Source organism: Rhinolophus sinicus, chromosome 2 (genome assembly GCF_057876585.1).
Source record: "Rhinolophus sinicus isolate RSI-liver-muscle chromosome 2, RSI-T2T, whole genome shotgun sequence".
NCBI classification, from domain to species: Eukaryota; Metazoa; Chordata; class Mammalia; order Chiroptera; family Rhinolophidae; genus Rhinolophus; species Rhinolophus sinicus.
The window spans coordinates 149,949,462-149,975,663 of NC_142502.1; the positions used below are offsets into that span (position 1 = coordinate 149,949,462).

Below are 26,202 nucleotides of genomic sequence, written 5' to 3' on the forward strand. Positions count from 1 at the left end.
TGTTCTAGTTTTGTTTGTTATATCGATATAGTGAGTTTGAGGCAGTTTTCTAAGCGATGTGACGTTTGGGAGAACGCCAGTAAAGAAAATTAGTTGAAATATTGAGAATGCAAACAAGAGATATTTTAAATGATTTCTTTCCACCTAACCATTATTTGTTGAATGCTTATGTAGGGCAGTGAAGATACATAGGCAAGACTTAAGATTCCTCATGGAATTGGTGGAAGAGTCAGAATTTAAGTAGATGATCACAGTAGTGCTTAATTCTAACAGTGATAAGTGCTATAACAATTATAGGATTTCTTGAGAGCCCATATCAACAAAGTTGTAAGACAAATAGTGCAAGTATGTAAAAATATTTTATGGAATAAATGGTTTTAGAGATAAATAGAAAGACATAACTTTTGCTTTGCATTATATACATTGTCGTGATGTGACAGAAAAAAGAACAGATCTCTAACTTGGATAATAGATGAAAGTAAAAAGTAAGGATATGAATGCTTCTACCATAACCTTCGCCACAATGTAAATATTTGTCTCTTCCTTGACTAGGATCATTACACACAAAACTTCCATTTATGAAGTTTCTGTTGTATGCCACTGGCTGTGCTAGCCACTTTATATAATTCTTAGGTAATTCTCAGAAGAAGTTTCAAGATGATATATAACAACTTTGTATATAAAATGAGTGTATATAGCTAAGGCTGGCTGCATACCAGTGCTCAGACCTCGTTTGTGAATGATGCTCCCAGGAGTTGTGCTACTAGGATATGGAACCCTCAATAAAGTTCCCTCAAGTACTTGGAGATAGTTTTTATTAGTTTCACCCTCAATGTGTGACTATCTGACCATGGATAAAATTGGCCATATGCAAAGTTAACCGTTCCTTAGAGATAGTTTTGAACTCTGTTGCGTAGGTTTGTGAAAAAATTCATAGTTTAATTATAGTGACTAGGATGCATGATTGAAGTGGAATATAGCTGCTGTTACCTAATCATTTGTTTATAGTCTTTAGAAAATAAAGAATGTGTTAGCAGAAGAGAAGTTTTCTGCATGCATTGTGAGAAGCCAAAGAATAAGATTTGTCAGTATTTATCCAACACTTTCTGGTGGAGTAAGAGAATCTCCCATCAATTTTATTTTTGTGACTTAATTTGATTTCAGGATACATCTAAAACTGAGACCTGAACTGTGCGGTCTCCAAACTAGAATTGCTACCTTTTGAGGCCCTGCCTCAGCAGCTGGCTAGCTTTGTAATTTAAAATATCTTTTAAAATGACACACATAATGATTTGCATGACAAATTGATTTAAATGGATTTTCAGAATCTTAATGATGCCTAGACCATATCTATATATCTATATTTTTCTTATACTATAAATAATAATCTTGTAGATTTGTTAGTGTAGTAGTAGTAATATCTGTTAATAAAAGAAAAATCTTACTTTAAGTTAGTGAAGATCTTGCTGTGTTTTTAAATTATATACTTGACATTTCTAATCAACTCTATAGGATCAAGCATTATAAAAAATTAAGTTAGAAAAAATACTTAAAATATGATTGAATACTTTCCTTTTCTTTCCCCTTTATTCACATACCCTTTCTTTATTTTTAATGGAAATGACGCTGAGAATTAGTAGCCACCTTAAATTGGACTGCTGTTTTTGTAATTTCTGTACTTGTTTCAATTTTTTAACACTAAAAACAGCAAGTTGTCCAATGAATAAGATGAAGGAGGCATGACCGTTGTGGGTGATTTTGGGTGTTATACTGACTTACAAAGGTGAGTGATGAAAAAAATGTCTTGATAGGTTTCTGTTAACTTCTGATTTTTGTTGTTTTATAGAATGACTCATTTAAAACAATTAGAATTAAACAGAGTCCTTAGGGTTTAACAGGATTTTCAGTTCCTGTTAAAGAATACCCTGGAGTTAAAAGTACTAAATACTTTTGCTTTATTAGGTGGGCTGATCTACATCCCATTTTACCTAGGATAGTTCTAATTATGCCTTTTCTCCTGGCCCCCTTCAGTTGCATCTACAGCCCCCTCCCCCCTTACCCTCTGGTAACCACTAAACTATTGTGTGTGTCTGTAAGTTTTTGCTTCTTTGTTTGTCTTGTTCCTTTGTTGTTTTCAGTTTTATATACCACATATCAGTGAAATCATAGATTCTCGACTTTTTCTGTCTGACTTATTTTGCTTAGCATAATAATCTCAAGATCCATCCATGTTGTTGCAAATGGCACTATTTCATCTTTTGTTATGGCAGAGTAGTATTCCATTGTTTATACACTTTCTTCATTTTTCAAATAAAACTAATAATGCTTAATAATCATTGAAAATAAACATATATTAAATAATTCCCTGTGTAAAGTAGGTATTCAGTTGTTGAGACACTAGTTCACACAAATATAATATGTCAGACCATATATGAGTTTTACAGACTTAGTATTATGATTTAATTATAACCAGTAATAACTTTTGTTATATAATGCAAAAGAACATATATAAAATATGATTTTCATTCTAAATAACCTTTATAAATAGTGTTTTTCTTCACACATATATTCAAATCACTGAATAACTTCAAATTACCAAATAGTGAAAAAATGGTGTTTTTAATAATTGGCAATGTCTTGATAAGTGTCTAATTTAAACAGAATTTGCATTTGATTATTTAAAACTTACATGTGAAACAATAAATATGAACCAGTCTGACAATAGCTTCTCCTTGTTCATTCAATGCATAGAGCATTTGCACATACATAGAAGTAAAAAGCTTGTATATTCCTTATAAAATGGCCAAAACTTACATGAAAAGGAACAATGTAAGAGTTTCCAGAAAGGTGAGGTCATTTTGGGATACAGATAATTTAGGAAGGTTCTTAGAGGAGGTGGGTATTGGGATAAGCTTGGAAGGAATATAGAAAGCCTTAAAAGGGAGGGATCGTTGGAGGCAAGGTTGTAGTGACGGAAATGTGCAGTTCATTTTGGGTCTTTGGAATAGATAGGTTGCGCACATAAGACGATTAGTATCAGGGCCAGAGTGAATGTTCTTGACTGGTAGACTAAGGATGCTTCATATTCAGGTGATGGGGACTCATTGAGCATTTTTGAGCAACGGGTTACTATGATTAAAAAGATACTTTGGGAGATTAATCTAGTCATAGAAGGCAGGATAGATTGATGTACAGAAGAGACAGGAGGTAAAGACACCAAGTAGGGAGGTTTTCAAATCTAGGTTTGAAGTATTAATGTTTAAACTTGAGAGTGGTGGTAAAACTGTAAACTTTATTAAACCATGAATGTCTTCAGTCTGCCTTTTAATGTTATTACTACATAAATATAAAGAAAAGAAAAACTATGTAACTTAAGCTGTTGTCAAAAGGGGTTCAGTATTTCAAGAGACATAAAGCACATTCTTTCTGCTGCTCTGTACTGGTAACATTCAGCTCTTAATAAGAACAACAAAAACCTACTGGAAGTTCAAGTATTAATATCCTTTTTAAATGTTTAAAAAACCTGACTGTCAAATTTAGTGCCGTTTTAGTTATTGCAAGCAGACTTTAAAGAAATGCAGCAAATGATAAATACAAAGTGCCTAAAGTATATTTTATTTTATATATTTGTGTTTTTATATTTTCTAAGTCAGCTTTAGCTAAGTAATAACAGCCAAACTCCTCCTAAATATAAATTTTAAATGTGATTTCAACTTTAAAAAATTTTGAGGTTTCCAGTGATGAAAGTTTTCTAAAGTTATTATTTAAATGAATTATTTTTCATATTAAATGAGTAAAAATGATTTATTCCATATTGTCTAAATCAAAATACCCAACTTAACAATAAAGTAAAACATTTGAAATAGATTTTGTTAAAGAAAAAATTATTTTTACATTACTTGTAAGAGCTTATCACTGTTTTTTTTCCTCCTTTAATATTTCTTCCACAGACCAAACACTAAGATATTCTTTCCCATTGTAAATAGATAGAAATATATTCTGTTAGTTAGGGTACAGGCTAAACTGCTGTTAACAAAGAGAACCCCAAATCCTCAATGTTTCGAATAACATAGAATTTTATTTATCTAATCATTAAGAGTTCATAGGTAGGCAGATGATGGTTAAGAGTAAGTTGGTAGCTCTGTTACACAAGGTCATCCAAGAATCCATATTTCTTAACCATTTAATGTGGCTGCATTGTTCAGTAGCTACTACCGTGTTTCCCCGAAAATAAGACCTAGCTGGACAATCAGCTCTAATGCGTCTTTTGGAGCAAAAATTAATATATGACCCTGTATTACATTGTATTGTATTGTATTGTATTGTATTGTATTGTATTGTATTGTATTGTATTGTATTATATTACATTATAGTATATTAAAGATCGGGTCTTATAGTAAAATAAGACTGGGTGTTACATTAATTTTTGCTCCAAAAGATGCATTAGAGCTGATTGTCCGGCTAGGTTTATTTTTGGGGAAACATGGTAGCCACATTTATATTTAAGTTAAATTAAAAATTCAGTGTCTGTACTAGCTACATTTTAAGTCCTCCATAGCCACATGTGGCTAGTGGTAACTGTTTGGACAGTGCCGATGTAGAATACCTCCATTATGGTGAAAAGTTCCAGTGGCCAGAGCTGCACTAAGAGAGTTGTTCTTGTCTGCATGATCGTTGCTGGCTTATATTGGCCTGTCTCAGATGTAGCCTAAAGGAAGGGGGAGTGAGAGAGGTGGTGAGGAGGGGAAGGCACAATTTTGCTAAAAACGATCCAAAAGATGTACCTGTCACTTCTGTTTGTAGTCCACTGGCCAAAATTTAGTCCACTGGCCAAAATGTGAAAATTTAGTGATATGCCAAGAGCAGCTAGGTAAGGTTACTAGCTGGATGGAGTGTACCCTGCTAAAACTTGGTGTAGTTAAGGGTGCTGTGGAGGTAGCGTTCTGTTACCAAAAAGAAGAAAGTGAAGAGAAATACTAGAGGACATGTGGCAATCTAGGTCACATGCTCAAGGTGTTAATAATCACAATAAAATTTCTCCCTATCCCCAAAACAAAGTAGATAGAAATCCACACGGGTAAAATGTGTAATTTTAAATGACCAGGCTGAGATTAATTGAAATTATAAATGTTTTTTACTATTTTATTTGAATTACTTAAACAAAATTAATCTTACCATTTTGACTGCGAGGCCATATTTTGAGCATGACACTTTCTCTAATGTATTACCTCCATATCTTAAACTTTGTGGAAAGATGATCTTTTGTTTGTGTCATTGGAGACAAAAGACTAGAATTTTTGTTCATTTCTGTTTTATTTTATAGATATTCAATAATGATTTTGATCATTTTGATGATAAGCAGCAATGTGAAATATGAAAAGTACTAGTGGGTGGTTTAGTTGTTCCTTTTCTCTCCGCACCCCTTCTTGCTCTCTCGTGGTTATAACTACTTGGGGCTTATAATGCAAAGCAGCAGCCTTTTCCCACAACATTTCCAGTCTCCCACACCATTTCCAGTGTCTTTGAGACAAACACTGCAAAATGTTCATGTTTACAACTTTCATATTTCTAAATAATATGCCTATATTCAACATTGCTTGATTTATCGTTTTAGGAATTACATACTGATTAACTCCTATATTAAGAAAGGATTTAGCTCCTATACTACGGTCTCTACCTTTTTTACTATTCTCTTATTCTTCTACTAGGATTAATATGTCTTACAGTCTTTTCATGTCCTTTCAATTAAAGATGTGTATCTCTTACATTCAAATTAGCAGTTACAAATTTTAGTGTTCCTAATCTTCCCATCTCAGAGCTCTCATTTTTCTACCTCTCAGTTTTTATCATTGCTTCCTTTCAAATTGCAATGGTCAAATATATTTACATCATTTTCTGTAACTATAATTAAATCTTTTAGTTTTATTGCTGGATTTTAACAATTCTAATTAGTAAGCAGTTTGGTGTTTTTATGACAACGTAAATATTTTTCACTGAAAAGTTAATGGTAGAGCAATTACAATTTTTAACATAGATTCATTGTTTATAGTTTAGCTTAAATTTTCCTCTTCTCTTTTTGGTTTCCTGTATTTTTAAAACATTTTTCTTAATTCTTAATTTCTCCCTGTATATAAGTCCTACCCTCTGTTCTACAGACTGCTTTTTTTTTGGGAGGGGGAGAGAGTTAGCTATCCCTTTCCTGAAACCTTCTTTCTCTCTCATCTAATGTGTTTTATCAGCTAGTACTCTTCTAAACATTTTTCATTTTTATAAAATTTGTTGAAAATTTACCTTAGTTGATGTTATTCCTTTTCTTTTTGTATCTTTGGCTTTATTTACACCTCATTTTTTTTTTTTTTCTTTTTTGAATAGGGGTATAAATGCATATGTTTATCTCAACATCTTGAACTGAAGTGTTGATTTTTTCAGAGTCAGGTGCCCCCATATATCTGCACCTTAGAGTTGTATTGATAAAACATGTGTTAAAGTCTCTTCTAAATTTTTTTGGGGATTTGAGATATTTACAGATATAGTTTAAAGAAATTAATGATTAACCATATATATAAAATCATATTTTTATATAAACATTTTTCTAGAATAATTTTACTTTCATCTGTTTTTTAAGAGCCTGGACTTTTTTATTGATTATGCTAAAAATTGCTTATGTTGATAAAGACTTTTTTATTTTATCTTTCAGTTTATTATTGAAGATATGTGTCTTCTTTAGTTTTAGATCTATTTTTCATTACAAACAGTATTCCACAACTTTATAGCCCAGCATTTCTTGAAATTGACCCATTTTACCATTATATCTGGCCAGCGACTAAACCACATATAGTGATGTTAAAAAAATGTTTCCTGGGGTAAGAGGCTAATGTTAGTTCTGAACTCTAATGGGTCTTAACCATCAGTCTGGGTGATAAGTTACACAATACTCTTAGGCTACTTTTTATCTTTACAAGAGAATAGTATTGTAAAAATGTCAAAAAATATCCTCTTGCCCAGTTCACTAGTAAATATACTACTAAATTTGAACATTTTTGGCAGTAGCTTATGCTACTCAAGGGATTATAGTTTTACAGAATGATATATTTCAAAGGGTATTGGTTTCTATTGTAGAAAATGCATGCATTTAGAACAACTTAAATCCCAAACAGTTGTGCTTGTGCTGTGTGTTTAAAATATTAGTCATCTTGAATACTTGCGCAGGTTAAGTGTCAGAAGCTATAATGTTGCCCCAAAAGAAAATTTATTGTTAGGAGACCAGGCCGTACCTGTGCTTATACAGCATTTTCCTTGGAGGAACTATTTGAGTATGTGAACTCATATCAGCCCTTTTTGTACAGTCACATTGAAAATAAAGGAAAAGTTCATCGAGGAGAAAAGCAAATAGAGGAAGCATGAAAGTCTTACACTGTATCACACTACAGAAGTGGATCAGAGAGTTTGACAGGAAGTTTAATGTGTACATAAGTAGAGGCTGACAGGAACATGCTGTGTGAGCCAAAGGTTCCAGTGATGGAAACCTGAAACAGAGTGCTCACTGACCACAGCATGAGCCTTGACACACATTGTAAATAATCCAGAGATCTATGACTGCATTAAGCACGAGGCTGCTGTAGTAACGGCAGTAAATCTATAGCAGCGTAAAGGGCTGGCATGCAGAAATCCCTCTGATTAATTTTTGTAATGGATTAATAAGAACATGGCAAATATTTTCATTCTGAATCCTATCGTCCTCCAACCACCCCCTCTCCTCAGTCCTGCCCTCCCAGTGTGATCATTTTTTTATGCTCTTCCACTCACCAGACTTGTATATGCAGATGCTTGCTTCAGCACCATCAAGTTAAAAGCTGAAGATGCTTCTGGTAGAGAGCATCTAATCACTCTCAAGTTGAAGACGAAGGTATGTGCCTCGTTAAACTGTTATTACAGTCAGGAAATATTTTGTGAAATGACCTTTGTGAATCATATTTTCAACGTAAAGAAGTGTTAGTTGCTTCTAAAACATATATATATATATATATATATATATATATATATATATATATAACATATAACATATATATACTATATAATATATAATACATCATATATAATAATACTTTAAAAAAAATATTTTGGAAAGCCTCAAAGAATTTATTCGCCAGGTTTCCAAAAGCCTAGATATAATTTAATGTCACTATTTTAGTTCAAATTTGATCAAAATCTAGACTTCATAATAAAGAAATATTGCAAATAAGATTCGGCATCCTCAAAGTAAATAACTTTTTGGTAACAACATATATATATATAAAAAAGAGTTGAAGTTTCCACTATCCCAAGTAAAGTTCCACTGAAGGTCTTTTGTTTTCAACTTTTACTATGAATTACCCTTGAAATTCTTATTTCTGACCCATCACACAAACACACACAGACACTGCACATGCACACGCACACGCACACGCACGCATACCTTTTATTGTTTGTTTTGGCTGAAATTTTTTTTACTTCCATTATTTTAGAGTTTGCAAAGGTTATGGCTCTATTTAGAGAACCCGTTACAGACTAGTGATCTATAACTACTCACTAATTTATTGGCACAAAACATAGCTGTTTCATCTTTATTTTTTAGTTCTAAATTGTGAATTTTGAGAAATAAGTAGAATAAGCAAGTTCAACATATTAATCATTTATTTAGTAATCACTAGGGAAACATTAGAATCTGAGAAATCCAGGACATCTTTTTTTTATTGTTCCCAGGAGTCATCAATCAACTCTATTTCAGAAGATTGTAGTGATGAAAAGATCAATTGTGTTTGTCCTTTTTAAAAATGTGTCTGGCATTTAAGCTTTCCATGAGAGAGAATTAATATATAAAGCTGTACTGGGTGACACAGAAAAGTTGGTATCTTATAGTGCCTCTCTCAGACAAGTTGAGAGATGACTCACTCTCTTTTTTCTCACACACAGAATGTTTAGGTATAATTTTAAGACTCATATGTGATAAGTGTCAAAAAAATTAGTAGGATAGAAATCTTATTTGTAAAAGACGTTACATGGATATTTTTGTTAAAATGAAAAAAAAAAATTATTTGCCCTTTTAATTTTTAAAGGTGTGCTTTTCTTTTAAGACCAGGGAGAAGACTGCCTTTATCCTTCCAAAGGTCACATACTGCCACTGGCAAGGGTTCTGTCATTTCCTGTAAAGCTTTTTTTTTTATAATTTGTACATTGATAAAAATTGCTTTGTGGCTATGAAGACCAAAATGAAATATTTTAAATACATCTATGTTGATTCTGTTTTTTTTTCTTAGCCTAATTTTTGCAAGCTTTTCTACTTACGAAAGAGATGCTTTGTGTCTACACTGCTTGTATCTGTACATATAAGATTTTATTATTAATTCCAGCTAATGATATTGGCAGTGTTGAGAGTGAGGATGTAGCCTATAGTCTGTTGGCTTTTTCTTACACCTTCACAAGGTAGATAAGGTGACACTTTTAATATTTCTCTGGAGAATATTTTTAAGTGTCAATTTTTGCAGTATCCATAGCTATGAAACATTATTATGGATGCCTTGGCAAGTGAGACTAGAAAGCTTTATTTGAGGTAGGAAGGAATTAGGAAGAAAAAAAATCTGTTAAAAAAAAAAGAGTGGAACTGAATGAATCTTATGTTGGTATGATTTAGTAGAGACTTTAATTATCCATTTAATTCAGTTTTCATAGAAACCAAAGTTATCTTTTAGCTATGGTAATTTCTTTTCTAGAAATATTTGGGCCTGGAATTGTCAGTTAAAAATAGTGATAGCTGAAACTATATGTTAATAGTACGTAATGCAAAATCTTAATCCAAACTAAATTTTAAAGAGTCAGGCTGATTTTCTTTTTTTTTTTAAACCTTAAAGCAGGCTTATTTTTGTAAATACACAGACTTTTTAAAATGATTTTTAAATATATAATAAATGCATTAGTTCTATTATTTTATTCTTGAATACATTCTTCCTATTCTGCTACTCTCCCTCACTGTCTGCAAAAACTCACAAGGAACACAATACTAATTTTGACTAGACACCCCCTATTAAAAATAAATATATAAATCAAAAAGAAATGTAAGGGATACAGTTGAATTTTGTTGTTTTTATGAGTGTATTTTTATGTAATACCTACAATACATCCTGAATTGTGGGGTAAAGTGATCTTTTCTTGAAAAAAGTAGTTGCCTAGGTCTTGTTTCCTCAGCTTTGGCCAAGATCAGAGCTACTAGAAGAACAAATCACAGATGTATATCAGAGACTGGGCACTCTGTGTCTCTGATGGCTGTTTTTGTAATGTGCGGTTTGTATGTATTCACTGAGGAGGGAACCTTACTGCTTAGATGGTTTAATCACGGAAGAGTTTGGGTTAAAATTTTCCTTAGAACAGTATACTCTGAAGTCTACATATATTGCACGTAATAAAAAATTTGCTTTTATAATTTTATAATTGTATTATTTTATAGTTATTGATTTGACTGAATTGTTTCAAGGTAGATTTTAAAAAACTTAATTAAAAATAATTAATTATTTTTCCATTACTGTTCCTTTATGTGTAGCTTTTGTTGTCAATTATAGTTCTAAATTAAAACTTTTGGTAGTTAGTCTCTGCTGGTTTTATGTATACCTATACCACTTACTACTGAAAACTCTGAATTTTGGTAGATGTTTTGCAATATTGTATTTAGTTATCTATGTTGCAGTTAGTGCACAGTACAGGGGACTGAAAATAAGTACCTAGGATGCTACTTCATAATTCATGTTAAATCATCCATAAGTACGTAAATTTCTGCTTCCAAAGTTCTATGTAGTTATGTAAAGTTTATTATATAAATTGATCTTAAATGTGAATATAATTAGCACATACTATACATGCATTTAACTTAGATACACAGTAAAGCCACCTAGATATAGTTCAATCTAATTTATATTTATGTTTGCATACTTACACATAAAATATATTTGAAAGATCTATTTATCTCAGAAACTATCCCACACTTATATATGTGGGATTATATTTATTATAACCTGCTTTTTTGTTCAACTATTAGTGGATCTCTTTCTATGTCAATACATACATACCTTGATTGTGCCCTACTTAAATATGAGATCGTATTCTCTTTTAACATAATGAGCTGTATGTACTTAATGATTTCCAAAGTCATGGATACTTGACTTGGTTTATCTACTCTAAATATAGAAAACATTTCATTAACTTCCTACTCTTGCCTCCGATTGATGATTTGTTTAAGTTAGAGAGTTGATACTGTTCATTGTCAGCATCAGTAGGAGACAAATACCAGTAACTCAAAGCAATCTAAGTATTCAGTTTTTGATCCATGGCGGTTTCAAGGGCGCATAGTTAGTTTAACAGAATCTTAACATGTTAGAGGGAAAAGAAATTTTGTAACGCTTTTGGTTGAATTTCATCATTTTTACATCTAAAGCCACCAGAGAAATTTACTGACTTGTCCCAGATCACACAAATGAGTTAGCAGAACTGAAAACCAGAGAAAGCGAAGGTCTCTGCCTGCATTTACTTTGAGATAAAAACATGGCTTGTAAAAATGGCATACAGATTGCTTTTGCAGTGATGACAGCAGTTACACTATTACATACATCATCTGACATTTTAATTCTCTGAAATAGAGCTCTCTCCTTAATTTCAGCCTGACCTTTCTTTTTTTTTCAAAGTAGAGCATTGTTATATTTTCATATGGTTTACTGTATGTTTCCTTTTGCGTTATCAGTTCTATAGTCAGATACCATTAGTCAGAGTGTGTGTTAAGTTTCTTTTCAGCCAACCTATCCTTATAACTAAATGTTAATTCTTTTCAAAGCATTGACTTCAAATGATGTGATGTTTGTTAAATACTTCAGTGATAAATTTTTCCCCTTTCACTTACTCAGCAAAATAGTGAAAAATAAGCTGAAAAAAGTGAGTCTAAAATTTTTTCTAAACATTTTATCAACGAGAGAGTAGTTTTCCTAAAAATAATTTTCTTTTAGTAAATTTCGCTTTTTAATGGGAAGAAATAAGTATTTAGAAATTACATTTGACTTTGAAAAATCCAGAATTGGATTTTAGAGAAGTCATGTAGTACCATTCTTTAATAACAAAATTGATTTTAAGATAAACTGTTTTGTCTTTGATAACTTAGAAGCCTCGTTTGTCCTTATGTCACTTTTTTTATAAAATTGTTGAATTAAGTTTCTGTTTATTAACCATAAAAATGTTTTTCTTCCTTTTTTATATAAACAAAAAACTATTACTTTTGTTTTTCATTAATAAGCCAGAAGACACTTTATTGTTTCTTTTTATTTATCTTCTTGCTAATAGAAATTGCTTAATTGCGGAACATACTTTTTTAAAATTGATAGTTGTTTATATTTTTGTGCATTTTTTGATTCTTTTAACAGGTACTGCCTCTTTAAGTAGTAACTGACGTTTTTTGAGATTTAATTTTAGACTGAAAGGAAACTAATATCAACTAATTTGATCTCATTGTAACGATAAAGAAACTAATATCCAACAAAAACGAAAAAAGAACAACAAAAAAGAAAAAAATTGAAACAAAACAAAGAAACTGAGATCCAGTGTGATTTACCCCTCAAATCGCATTACCAGCTGACCTAACACTGACATATTTCATAGTAATGAATTTACTAAAAACTGATTGCTTTGTTACCCCCAAATCACTAAAGTTTGTACCTCCTGAGCATAACTTGACTGTTAATCAGTTCTTGACATCTCTATAATAGTAGAATCAAAATATTTATGTATAATTTGCATTTATAATACTTTTCCTAATATATTCAGTTTTTCTAAAATATCTCATGTGAAATTGTCAGACAGAAGCAAAAATGACCTAATTTTATGCTTTTTCATAGTACCCTGCAGAATCACCAGATTGTTTTGTGGATTTTCCTGTTTCATTTTCTGTTTCCTGGACACCAAAGGTACATTCTAAAATTTATTTTAAGTATCTAAAAAGCATATTCTGTTTACTAATAAGTGGCCATTATAGGTTTAAAGTGATTTTTTTCTTCAGTTTTCTTTAAGCATATATTTATTAACAGGACTTCTAGAGTGCTTCTTTTATATTTTCTAGTAGTTAATGTTCATTTTCTCTCTGTACACACACCACACTCATGCACACACATATACACACACGCATGCACACACACACACACATACATAAACCCATCATCCAGCTTTTAGATCTTTATGCTTTATTTTAGATGAATGTAAAGCTCTATTGACAGAAATAGTCCTTTAAATTTAAGTGGTAAAGGACTTTAAAACAGTGAGCAGTAAGTGGAAAACTGGGTGAAAATTTTCATATTGCTAAAACTTTTAACATTGATGATGTAATATCATAATCCTTTTCTGAGAATAAGTTAATGACTGAAAATATAAACCCTGCCATTTCAGCTCAGTTTTTATTGTTCTAAAGTATTTATCCTTTGTTCATCCTTGAACTTAGACGAAGTTGTGTATGTGCTTAGAAACATCGTACTTTGAATAAAGACTATAGGAGATTCTTTCTCTTGCTCTTGTCAATTGAATTTCTCAATCTATTGTAAATATCTAACAAGATAATGTATTTCGACGTGCATTGTAAACTGGAACATTATGTAGTTACAAGGTGATATGATTATTAATCTTACCGTCATTAACATTATGTGTATGATTTCTAAAGATCTAGCAGAATGGTTCCATGCAAAGAGAAAAATATTCCTAGTGACAGTTTACAAATATTTTTTAAATTCGGGTTACCTGTATTTTTGTTATAAACTTTTGATATGTTCAATTGAGAATTTATGCTTACATTTTAAATATCAAATAATTGTCTGGCATATGATGTTATAATAGTTAAGAAAAAGCTTAACAGGATTTAAATAGTTTTGTGAAGGTTCAAATGTCATTTTAATCATACTATATATTCAAAAACTATTTTTCTCATTTTCTTCTTTAAAAACAAAAAAGTCTTACTCCTTCCAAAGGAAATTGAGAAAACACAGCGAAATAAAGGAGAGGAAATACGCTGTGATTTGCTTTTGGTATTATCATATATATACATATATGAAATATTGTGTTGATTTTTTTAAAAAGAGAATTGGAATTATATATAAATTGTGTACCTATTGATCTGTATAAGCTTTATCTTTGTTTTATGTAGGATTATGGGATAACATTGTATCTAGATCAGGGGTGTCTAAACATTTTTCAACGTTTTTTACCAAGGGCCATATGCGGTAAAATACACAAACAGCTGGGCCACTCACTCGAGGTGAAGTACATATTGCCTCACCTGGTTTATTTAAGTAAACTAAATATATTTTTGGAATTTGCTACAGGCCAATAAAAAATGGATTGCAGGCCCGTGGGTTGCAGTTTGGTCACCCCTAATCTAGATGGTATTATTCTTTCCAGATATGCCATCTCTAAGTTATACTTTAATATTTATCAAAATGCAAGGTTGAAGAATATATTTTTGATGCATTCCTTAGTTATTTTTTTTTAAAATGTAGATAGCTGTACAAGTTTCCCCCACACTTGAATCTGAATAAGTTTGCATCTCTACTGAAAGATGCATTTACCTTTTTCTTGCCATTTAGCAAAATTAGTTTGTGACTCTCCTGGACTGGAAAATCTTTGAAGCTAATAATGCCTTTTAAATTTTGTATCCTTACTTAACACTAGCTCAAGTGCCTTGCATATATAAGCATGGACTAAGTGTTTATAACACAAATTCAAATTTAAGTTTTAGATTTAATTGGGTCATATAACAAGTTTTCTGTTTTGTACTAGCTCCAAGAAAATAGAATTAATTAGTAGTAACTGGAATGTCATAAATTCTTTTTTTAGAATTATAGAATATACTAAAACTCTTAGCAAAGTATAGATACAAATTTGGACACCTTTTTATCCACAACTCAGATTTGACAGATGTTAATATTTTGTCACATGTGCTTCAGATATATCTCTATTTCTGTCTTTTAGGAATAAAATGTTCTTTGAACAATTAAGACTTATCCCTCTTGCCTTTCCTCTTTCTTTCGTTCTCTTCCTATCTAGAGTTTACCAGTTCCCTGAAATTGATGTGTGTGCTATTTATGCATGTGTTTTGCTGCATTTATTCTATATTTTATAATATGTGTAGTCTGACTTTTTTATACAACATTGAGAGATTTACCAACGATGTATGCATATGAAGTACATTTATTTTAAATAATTTATATCATTCCATTATATGAATTTGAAAGTTAATTTATCTGTTGCCCTACTGATAAGGTTGTTCACAATTTCTTCCTAACTTTCTTGATGCAGTTAACATCCTTGCATTTTTTTTTGTGTACGTGTGAGACTGTTAGTGTGGGTTATGCCTAGAAGTGAAAGTGCTGGAAATGCACCTCTTTGAGATTACTAAACATTGCTAGTTGCCTTCCCAAATGGGTTATATAAATTTATACTTCTACCCAACAATGCATAGTAATTCCTGCTTTCCCACATGCCTTCCCAATCTTGGTCTGACCTTAATTCTTATCAAGAATTGGTAATCATTTATAATCTTTGCCTATTTAAATTTTTACTTTACACATTTTGCATACTAATTCTTTATTGATTATTTTGGGATGTAAGTATCTTCTCCCTGTGGCATGTCTTTTAACTTTGTATATATTTTGTCAATCAGAAGTTTAACTTTCAGTGTGGTCACATTTATCATCTCTTCCTTGTGATTTCTGCTGTTTTGTCTTGACTGGAAAAAAAAATCTTCCATATCTTATTCTGAAAATACATTATCCTTTTGTTGTAAAAGTTATCCTTTTTCAAATTTATTTAAGTATGAGGTAGGAATCTCTATTTTACTTGCCTATTTTATATACGCTCATAGAATTTGGATGTGTCCTGGGGATGATGTCAACATTTCTTTTACATATATATGCCATTACATTTTAGAAAATTTTCAAAATGTATTATTTACCTATTCTTTTAAAGTCTAGCTGTACATCGTAAACACTTTGGTGATGTTACCGGGGTATGAACTCATTGAGTCTTTTACACATCTGTTGACAATATTAGTTTATGTTTTGAAAGTAAGAAGCAATGTCAGACTTCTTTGCTGTTTTTGATCTTTTTTCATTGACTTCTTGGAAACAGTTCTGCGTGTGGGAGTTATTTTTTCTCTCTTAACCATTTTTAAACAGTTGTGGTTTTTAAGCAAAATAATGTTACTGGTGTAGGCTAATAGCAAACATATTTAAGAGACGGTTAAGAGGTTCCAGATAATTGATTTAAAAAACATTCCTCATTTGCCTTTGTACATTTCCCCTTTGGATTCAGTGTTTCTGGACTTTAAACTTGGAAGATCTTTATTTTCCTTTCTTTTTGTGAAATAATAGACATGGCTTTGTGGCATCCATATTAAAAATGGGTAATTTTCCTTATGGTCCCTGTCTTCCTGCTGGGTTGATAATGTTTTGATGTATTTTTCTTTTGCTCTGATGAGAGGTCTGCTGCTGCTGCTCTGACATATTCATTTGGATGAATAATTATAACTTGCGCAATGTCAAGCTGAAGATGGTAGGGTTTTGTGCGTCATGACAAGCCTAGTAGCCAGTGCAGGTGTCTCACAGCATGATCAGCAACAGCCAGTGTATTCTGGCTCAGAGGAGACATTTCCGAGTAGTAAGAAATCAGCACCAAGGGCAAGGCTGCTGCTACCACTGCCACTGTGATATGTGCCAAAAAAACACAAAGTGCTGCTCAAAGACAAGTGACTGCACACCTCTTTTCAGATATTTACTTTATTTGCCCAGTAAATTTTCTTTTACAGATTTTAGTGTAGAATGTAAGGGCATGTCCTGATTTTTATCTTTCTTGACTTCCTAACACCACAAATGCTTCAAAATGTATCTTTAACAATCTCTTACTGTTTGGACTTTTATGTCTACATCATATATGTGAGTATTGTTGACTAACGAGACCATAGTAGGCCCTAATGTAAGATTTTCAGTGCACTGATATTAGTGATTCAGTAAAAACAAAATGCGTTTTCTCCAGGTCACTGACTGACCCGAACAGGATGTTAAAACTGCAGTTCTACATATAAATGTACCATTAAGTGAAGGCTTGGTGAAGTCTCCTTGCCAGGGTGGTAGAGATTTTCAGATTTGGTATGATGCAGTAAGCAGTACTCTTTATATTTTTTATCATGAAATTTCATTTTCTTGGAATAATGCCATGAATGCAAAAAGAACAAAATAATGTAAAGCCTCTGACTGATAATCCGATCGTGAATGAAGAATTTGTAATTAAAGGAAACAGTCCTATTACATAGCAGGGAGCATGATCCATTAGTTAGAGCAGCAGAATAGCAGTTGGGTATCCTAGATTCTGTTTACAGTTCAGCCATTGACTTAATTGTATAATTTCAAATAAGTCGCATGACTGCCGTTTACCTCAGTTCATATGTGCATGGAAATAAGAACTTTTTCACAGAGATGTTAAGAAAAATAAATTTGGTTTAAAACAAACACAATGTTGAGGAAAAAACCCTCAGTATCCACTGTAAGAATCCTGTGGAAATTTTCCTTTTCTGACCTACGGATTATTCTTTCCATTTTTCTCTTTGCTGTCTTTGTTGGAGAACTCGTAGTACTGGATTTTTGTTCACTCTTAAATTGGTTCATTAAATACGCTTTTGCCTTCTTGGTAATTTTATTGTTGCCACAGTGGTAGGGATAAAAAGACATAAAAGGGATCAAAAAAAAGAAATTTAATTCATTATTGAGATTATGTGATAATGGTAGAAAAATAACAATGTTATCTATTGGACTCAATAACGTATTAATTGCCTTTTTTTCTTTTCAATAACTTATTTAAATTTTTAAAGTACCTTACATTGCGGGGGGGCAGAGATAAGAGAACTGACTCACAGGTCTACTAGGGAAGTTATATTCTATTTTTGTGCATTATTAGGTAAAATTATATAGCTCTTGTGATCGAGTCTTTCTTAATAGTTACCTTGTAAAAGTACATAAACAGAAAAACAAGAAGCTGTAGTTTTCTATAGGAAACAATTTCAATGCAACAGGCATTTATTACTTCCTATATGCGGAGTCTGAGCTGCCCCCTGAGGATATTACAGAGAATTAGGCAGGTTCTAATCCCCTAGGAGAAATTTTCAGGAGTAACTTTCAGTCTGATAAGGAGGGAGGTGCTTAAAAAGAATAATTTCTGTAAACTGTGTTGAGTGATGTGATGAGCTGTTTTGATAAGGTGGAAGAGAGGCACATAATCTAACCTAAGGTAGTCAAGAAAGTTCTTCAGACTTTCTTCTCAAGAAGTTACTTAAGCTCAGTGAGTCTTGAGGAATGAGAAGTTAGGTTTGGGAGGAGAGAGAATACGGCAGGAGAGAACTATGTTAGCCAAAGAACAAAGACACAATATTGTAGGCGATAATGCATGAATTACACATCAGTTGATACTCTATGGTCTTCTCTGGACTGGAGCTTTTGCTAGTTAGGCCAGGTCTGCTATACTAATTCTTATGATCCAGGGCTTGGTCCTCAAGGTAATGAGGTAATGGAGTCATCAGGAAGAAGTGTGACGTGGTCAGAATCTTGTTTTGCAGTAGCGTTTCTCAGAGTGGCTTTTGTTTTGTTTTGTTTTGTTTTTGGCTATTAATGGGGGTAAGATGAAGGAAGGACTCTATGATCTAATACATTTATGAAATTCTAGATACAAGTTTTACTATTTCTTGGTTTAGCACTTCTCAGCTTTCTTAATGTGCCAAGATGTATTATAAATGTCCAGCATGTTTTTTTTTTTGTTTGTTTTGTTTTTTAATTCCTCTCAGAACACTTCTCTGGATTAGTTTTCAACAAAACATATTTTTTATTAATATTTTTTATAAATATTTTTTAATATTTGTCACTGTAGAAGAAGGTTCTAAGTGAGGATGGCAAGACTATAGTGAATAAAACTGATTGAGGGGCTGCTATATACTTCCATGCTGGGAGTAATTAGGGTTTGTTCTAGGTTAATGGGTGCTGGGAAAGAGGAAAGGAGATTGAAAAAATTTCACAGGTTATACTGATAGAACTTGGTGATCTACTGATCATGAGATCTCAGATTACTCCCAGTGCTGCTGATGTGACCGGTAGTACCACCAACTGAGGTAGGCAGTGCAGGAAGAAGGGGTGTAGAGGAAAGTTCAGGTTGGAACTGGGTGAGTTTGATATACCTGTAGTATATATAAGTAAGTGTGCATAGTGGGCAGTTGGATATATGACTTTGAATCTATATCATTATAATTTCAGTTGATTTCTAAGATTATCAAAGTTAGTTTATGCTTGTAGATTTGATATTTTTGTATTGTGAGCACATGAAATACTTTTATGGCATGGTGAAATGCTTCCATTTTAAAAACCCAATGAGACTAGTTGTATGGAACAGGTTTTTTTGTCAGATGCCTCCAGTACTACCTTAAGTCACATTTAAGTGATTTACCTGCTAATGTTAATAAATGTGACCTTGTTTTGACCTTTGTGGTAGGCTTCAGGGTTAATTCTGCTCGACCACTGTAACATAGTAAAAAGAGAACAGAGTCTAAAAGTCTGGGTCAAATCCTGGCTCTTTCCTTGCTAGTGCCTGATCTTGTGTAAATTGTTTAACTATAGAAAAAGAGGGAAATACTCAAATCATTGATTGCATGTGAGAGGAAACAGATATTGTATATGAAAGACCTTTTGAATTATAAAATGCTTACAAATGTGCACAGTTATAGAGGGTGGTAGCACAATTTGTGAATTGGAGAGCTCTTAAAGTAGCAAGATAAATATGGACAAATAATATCTCTCCATATACATTTATATTATATGTTTGTGTATATAAACATACCCACATCTATATATAACAATAAATAGTTGGTATCTCTCTGTATGTGTTGAACTACATATACTTTTAAGGCAATATTTCCATTTATATGTAACAATCAAGAATTTTTCTGATGTTCAAAAATGCAATAGGGATGATTAATGAAAAATATCTGTCAGCCTCACTAGTCTACCTGTGGTAGATAGCTATATATATGTGGTAGTACAAGTAACATAGATTAATAATATTATATTTTGAGTAAATCAGCAGAATAGTCTTACATAGCAAGTGTCCCAGATAATTAAAAAATATAAATATTAGTTTCCAAATGGCTTCTTAATTTCTGATTTATATTTTTTAAATACTTTTAGATAAAAAAGATGATTTTAGCTAACATCAGTGAAGCAAATTTATTTCAACACAAGTACAATTTATAACATTCTATACCTCATGTTTTATTCTTGTCTGGTATATTGATAACTGTCTATTTGTGCTTTTTGTAATCTAAGAGTTAGTATGAAATATGTGCATATCAGTGTGCTTGTGCATGCATGTATGTGTGTGTATGTTTTAAACCATCATTTTGGGAAATTAGATGCCTATATTGAAAATAAAGATTCAGTAGATTGAAGACAGAAATGATAATTCAGATATGAAATAACTTAATTCAAATATCTGCTAGAATCACTGAGAGGTATTAATCCTTTCAGCTATGAAATGTGCTTACTTTCCCCTTCTTTTGTGCTAAACTAGAAATTGAATATTAGAAGCCGAACTAATTTAACAGATAGATGTAATGAAGCAAACCAGAATTTTGTAGTTGGTAGATAGAGGCAATGGAACATCCTTTTATTTTTTTAAACAATACCGTTGTTAGTTAAGATTTTTCCTGGCTCTGGCTTATGTGGGTGATATTGGCAGCCAGCAACCACTGGTATTCTATTAGTCTTGACATTGTCCGAAGCAAAGATTTTTGTGACCATTTATTTCCTTATTTCATTGTTTTTAGTGTGAGCAATGAAAAATTAGGTATAGTCAACCTTTTTTGTCAAAGGGAGTAGCATGCTTTTTTCAGTAGGACCTAAGTGGAACAAAAGCTACACTAGTTTGTTTTTTACTAATTGATTTTATTTATTTATTTTTATTATGTAAACCTTTATATTTGTTTTAATACAAAGTAAAGAAAGTTAAAAACAAATAACAGAACATGTTAGAAACATTAAGGGTCTTAAGCAGCGATGTATAGAAATGATTTTTCTCAGAATTAACATCGGAGAAATAAAGAAATAATAGATAACCACAGGGGTTTGTTCACCAGTTGGGTCAGGCTGCCACCAACTAAGTCCCATGCTGGCATTTTTAACATCTCACTTCATTTAAGTAAAAAACAAACAAAAAAGAAAAAATATATATGATAAAATACACATAACAAAATTTACCATCTTAACTATTTTAAAGGTACAGTTCCGTTGTATTAAATTTATTTATGTTTTGCTACCATTATCATAATCCATTTCCAGAACGCTTTCATCTTTTAAAACTGAAATCTAAACCCTTTAAACAGTAATTCCTCATTCTCCACTTCCACCTAGAAAACACCATTCTCCTTTCTGATTTTCTGATTTTGATTACTTTATGCCATATAACACATATTTGTCTTTTTTTTACTGGCTTGCTTCAGTTAGCATATCCTCAAGGCTTGTACATGTTATAGCATATGTCAGAATTTCCTCCCTTTTTAAGGCTGAAAACATTCCACTGCATATGTGTGTGTGTGTGTGTGTGTGTGTGTGTGTGTGTGTGTGTGTTTGTATACACAGACAGATGGAATATATGTATGTATGTGTGTGTGTATATATATATATATATATATATATATATATATATATATATATATATGGCCTTTTTACTCTGTTGAGATATATAGATCTAAGATCTATATGTTAGATCTATAAATCTATATATCTTTAATTATTCATGCCTTGATGGAACTTGAGTTGCTTTCATGTTTTAGCTATTGGGAACAATACTGCTGTGAACATAGGTGTACAAATATCTTTTTGAGTCCCTATTTCAGTACTTTTGGTTATTTATCCAAAAGTGGAATTGCTAGATCATATGGTAATTCGGTTTTTAATTTTTTGAGGAACTGCTATACTTTTTTTCACAGTGGCTGTATCATTTTACATTCCCACCAGCAGTGCACAAGAGTTCTAGTTTCTCCACATCCTCACTAACACTTATTTTATGTTTTGTTCATAGTAGCCATTCCAGTGGGTGTCAGGTGGTAATCATTGTAATTTTGATTTGCATTTTCTTAAATGATATTGAACATCTTTTCATGAATTTATTGGCCATTTGTGTATCTTTGGAGAAATGTCTGTTCAGTTTCTTTTTCTATGTTTGATTAGGTTGTGTTGAGTTTTAGAAGTTGTCTGTATATTCTAGATAGTAATCCCTTATGAGATATATGATTTGCAAATATTTTCTGCCATTCTGTGGACTGCCTTTTTTACTCTGTTAATATTGTCTTTTAATGCAACAAAAGTTTAGAATTTTTATGGAATCCAATTTATGTATTTTTTTCTGTTATTGCCTATACTTTTGTTGTCATATCTAAAAACTTTGCCAACTCCAGTGTCATGAAAGTTTTGCCCAATGTTTTCTCCTAAGAGTTTTATACTTTTAGCTTTTAAATTTAGGTCTTTGATCCACTTTAATTTACTTTTTCTATAGGGTGTTAGGGAAAGGTCCAACTTTGTTCTTTTGCATGTAGATAATCAATTTTTCTAGCACCATTTTTTGAAAAGACAGTCCCTTCCCCATTGAATGATCTTGACACTCCTGTCAAAAATCATATTTGTAGTTACCATGAGGATTACATTTAACATCCTAAAGTTATAACACTTTAATTTGAATTTATACCATCTTAACTTCAAAGACATATGCAAACTCTAGTCCTTTACAGATCTATACCCACCCTTTTCAGTTGTTGATGTCATAAAATTACATTTCTATGTGCCTCAAACCATAAACTAATAATTCTTTTAATTGCATTTGTCTATTAAATTATGTCTCAAAGTTATGATAGTACTAGCTTTTAGACTAATGTTCGTTTTAAAAATGTATTTGTCTCTTAAATTGTGTAGAAAACAAAATGTGACATTTTAAACCAAAGTTACAATAATTTTAGCTTTTAGACTAATAATCGTTTTTAAAATATATTAGTCTAAGTCATGTAGAAAGCAAAACGTTTAAAAGCATTGTTAGAATAATAGTTTTTATAATTACTATGTGTTTACCTTTACTGAGACCTTTATTTCTTTATAGGGCTTCAAGTTACTAGTATCCTTTCATTTCCCTTTAGCAAGACTCCCTTTAGCATTTCTCACAGGCCAGGTCTACTGGTAATGAATGCTTTCAGATTTTGTTTATCTAGGAATGTCTTCATTTCTCCTTCACTGATAGACAGTTTTGGCAGATATGGGCTTCTTGGTTGACAAGTTTTTTTTCTTTCTTTTAGTACTTTGAATATGTCAACCACCACCTTGTGGCCTTTGAAGTTTCTGATGAGAAATTTATTGATAGTTTTATTGAGGATCCCTCTAATGTAATGAATCACTTCTTGCTGCTTTCAAGAGTCTCTTTGTCTTTTGAAAGTTTGATTCTATTGTGGTCTCTTTGAGGTCATCTTTCTTAGAGTTCACTGAGCTTCTTGTATGTTTATATTCATGTCTTTCATCAAATTTGGGAATTTTTCAGTCATTTTTTTCTTCAAATATCTTCTCTGCCACTTTTGTTCTCTCTTCTTTTGGGACTCCACAATGCATATGTTTGTCTTCTTGATGGTATCTGTTGGTTCTTTAGGCTTGCTTTATTTAACTTTTTAAATTCTTTTCCTTAGATTCAATAATTTCCATTGTCTTATCTCCAAGTTTGCAGATTCTTTCTTTTGTTTGCTCACATCTGCCTTTGAATTCCTTTAGTTTATTTTTCAGTTCCATTAGCATACTTTTCAACTCCAGAATTTGTTTTTGGTATCTTTTTAGGTTTTCTTTCTCTTTATTGATGTTTCTTTTTTATTCATACATCCTTTTCTTGATTTTTTCCACATCTTTAATTTTTTAAAGTATATTTAAGACAGTTGTTTTAATTGTCAGATTCACTATCAGGTCTTTTTTAGGGACAATTTCTGTTAATTTATTTTTTTCCTTTGAATCAGGGCCACACTTTCTTTCTTTTTTTTTTTTTTAATGTCTGATAATTCTTTTATTGTTGTTGAAAAATGGAAATTTTAACCAATAATGTAATAACTCTGCAAGTCAGATTCTTCCCTTTCCCTAGAGACTAAAGAACAAAATCTCCCTTATTTTTTGTTTATTTTATATTGTTATAAGCTGTCTCTGTGCCAAGGATAAGCCTACAGTACAAGATTAAGGTCTTCTCTGGTGTTTTCTGAGCCTCTGCCGTTCTGTGGGCATACATAGAGACTTCCAAATTTCCCCTGTATATGCAGTTGCTTCTGAATGTTCTAGTCTTTAATGTTTGGCTCCCAAAAGGGGAAAAAGAGAACAATGAAGGGATAAATAAAAGTGCTGGATTTTTAAGTAGCATGGAAGTCACTTGAGGAGGGCGAGAGACTTGCAGCAGTGTGGGGAGATGCATTAACAATGGCCAAAAATATCTTTGTCTCTCTGAGATCAGAAGCAGCGATCAGTGATCAGGGCCCATATCCCTGATGTTTGCAGGACAGGGTCCTTTTTGCCTGTCCTGGTTCCTATAAGCCGTGTGCAAGCTGTTCCCAGAGTGTGTGTAGGGCTGCCTGCCATGGTTCTGGGACTGGATGATGGGTAGTTTCTGCCAAGCTAAGATTGAAATTGTTACAAGCCTTCAGTGAACGCTGTAGAGTTCCAAAATAGGTACATTTTCTGTTTCTATTTCTGTTAGTTTAGTTGTGTAGATGAGGAGGAGACTGTTTCTGTTTAGTTCTGTAGGTGAGGAGATAGACTCTTCACCATCTACCCAGAATCCTCTCCTAATTGGCTTCATTTTTATTAGTATTGTTATTTTTAATGGCCTACAATATAGGATAGCTAAGGACCAAATTGAAAGTGCTTATTTATTTTCAACATACACTTGACAGATGTTTCTTTCTTTCTTTAGTCTTTTTTACATTAGAGTTGCTACAATCATTCTGTAATGGCTATGCATGAAGTGAATCTGTTTCATTTGACCTTGTGGACAGATACCCTTTGCACATGACTTAAAAATAATGCCAAATCTTAAATCATTAGTGGTCAGTTATAGTCAAAATCAACTTAAATATAAGAAGAAGCGAAACATTCTATATGGATTAACAGAATAGAATTTGATTAAATAGATTTAGCTATGAAAGTACCTACCAAGAGTTGAAAACATCAATTAAGCTTGCAAATAAGATCAAATAAACTGAATATGTAAGAGTTATCTCTTTAAAGATATCTGATTGGAAATATTACAATTAATATTAAAATTGAATTTCTTATAAAGTTTAATCTCTTGATATTTTCTTATTCTATTGAAGCCTTTTGAATTCCTCAGAGATAAAGACAAAAATGATTATTAGAGGATTTATCTTCAAGTATTATAGGAAAGTATAAAAGAAGAAATCAGAATGTAAAACAACTGTTGTAAGTACCAGAAAATTATGCTATTAATTTAAGTGTCATCAGAGCACAAAAGATCACATTTCGAAACTGTGAGAAAATTATTAAAATACTGGAAATAATAGTACTTAAGATGAAGATATTCTACTCTAAGATCTGGTTAAGTGACTGACATTATTATATCACTTCAGGTATTATAAAAGTAACAAAATGCTTTTAAAGATAATAAGCATTACATTTTGAGATTGGCAGTGTTCACACTTTTCTGCTTAAGTGCTTTCCTAGTTTAACATAATTTAATAACAGTTATGGGAGAATAGCTAACATCTTAGTTCCCATATATACCTTTTGTCCTTCTCCAATATATACACATTTTATATGTCTCTCTCTCTATATATATGTATAAAAGTGATAAAATTTCATTGTCTAAGTGGTGAGTTTATGAGCAGTTACTCTTCTGTCTTTGTCCTTACTGTTAAAAGTGTTGCTATTTTGTAATTTTTTTAAAGCTTCTAATTGTTGAGAAGTACTGTAAAGAAGGTACTGTTATGTAGATTCATTACTGTCTGGAAATCAGAATGAGTGTTTTTTTCAACAGCTTTGTTCAGGTGTAATTGATATATAATAAGCTGGACATGTTTAAAGTGTATGATTTGGT

At 31.9% G+C, this 26,202-nt stretch overlaps 1 protein-coding gene across 2 annotated transcripts in view; it reads left to right on the top strand.

The window, feature by feature from the left end:
* FANCL (FA complementation group L) overlaps positions 1 to 26,202 on the top strand; it is a 60,885-nt gene that overhangs the window by 20,554 nt on the left and 14,129 nt on the right. For both annotated transcript variants that reach the window (XM_019717216.3, XM_088796155.1), the window contains exons 6-7: positions 7,810 to 7,906; positions 12,906 to 12,974. In XM_019717216.3, the coding sequence (XP_019572775.3) occupies positions 7,810 to 7,906; positions 12,906 to 12,974 (166 nt within the window). The remainder of the gene's footprint in view (positions 1 to 7,809; positions 7,907 to 12,905; positions 12,975 to 26,202) is intronic.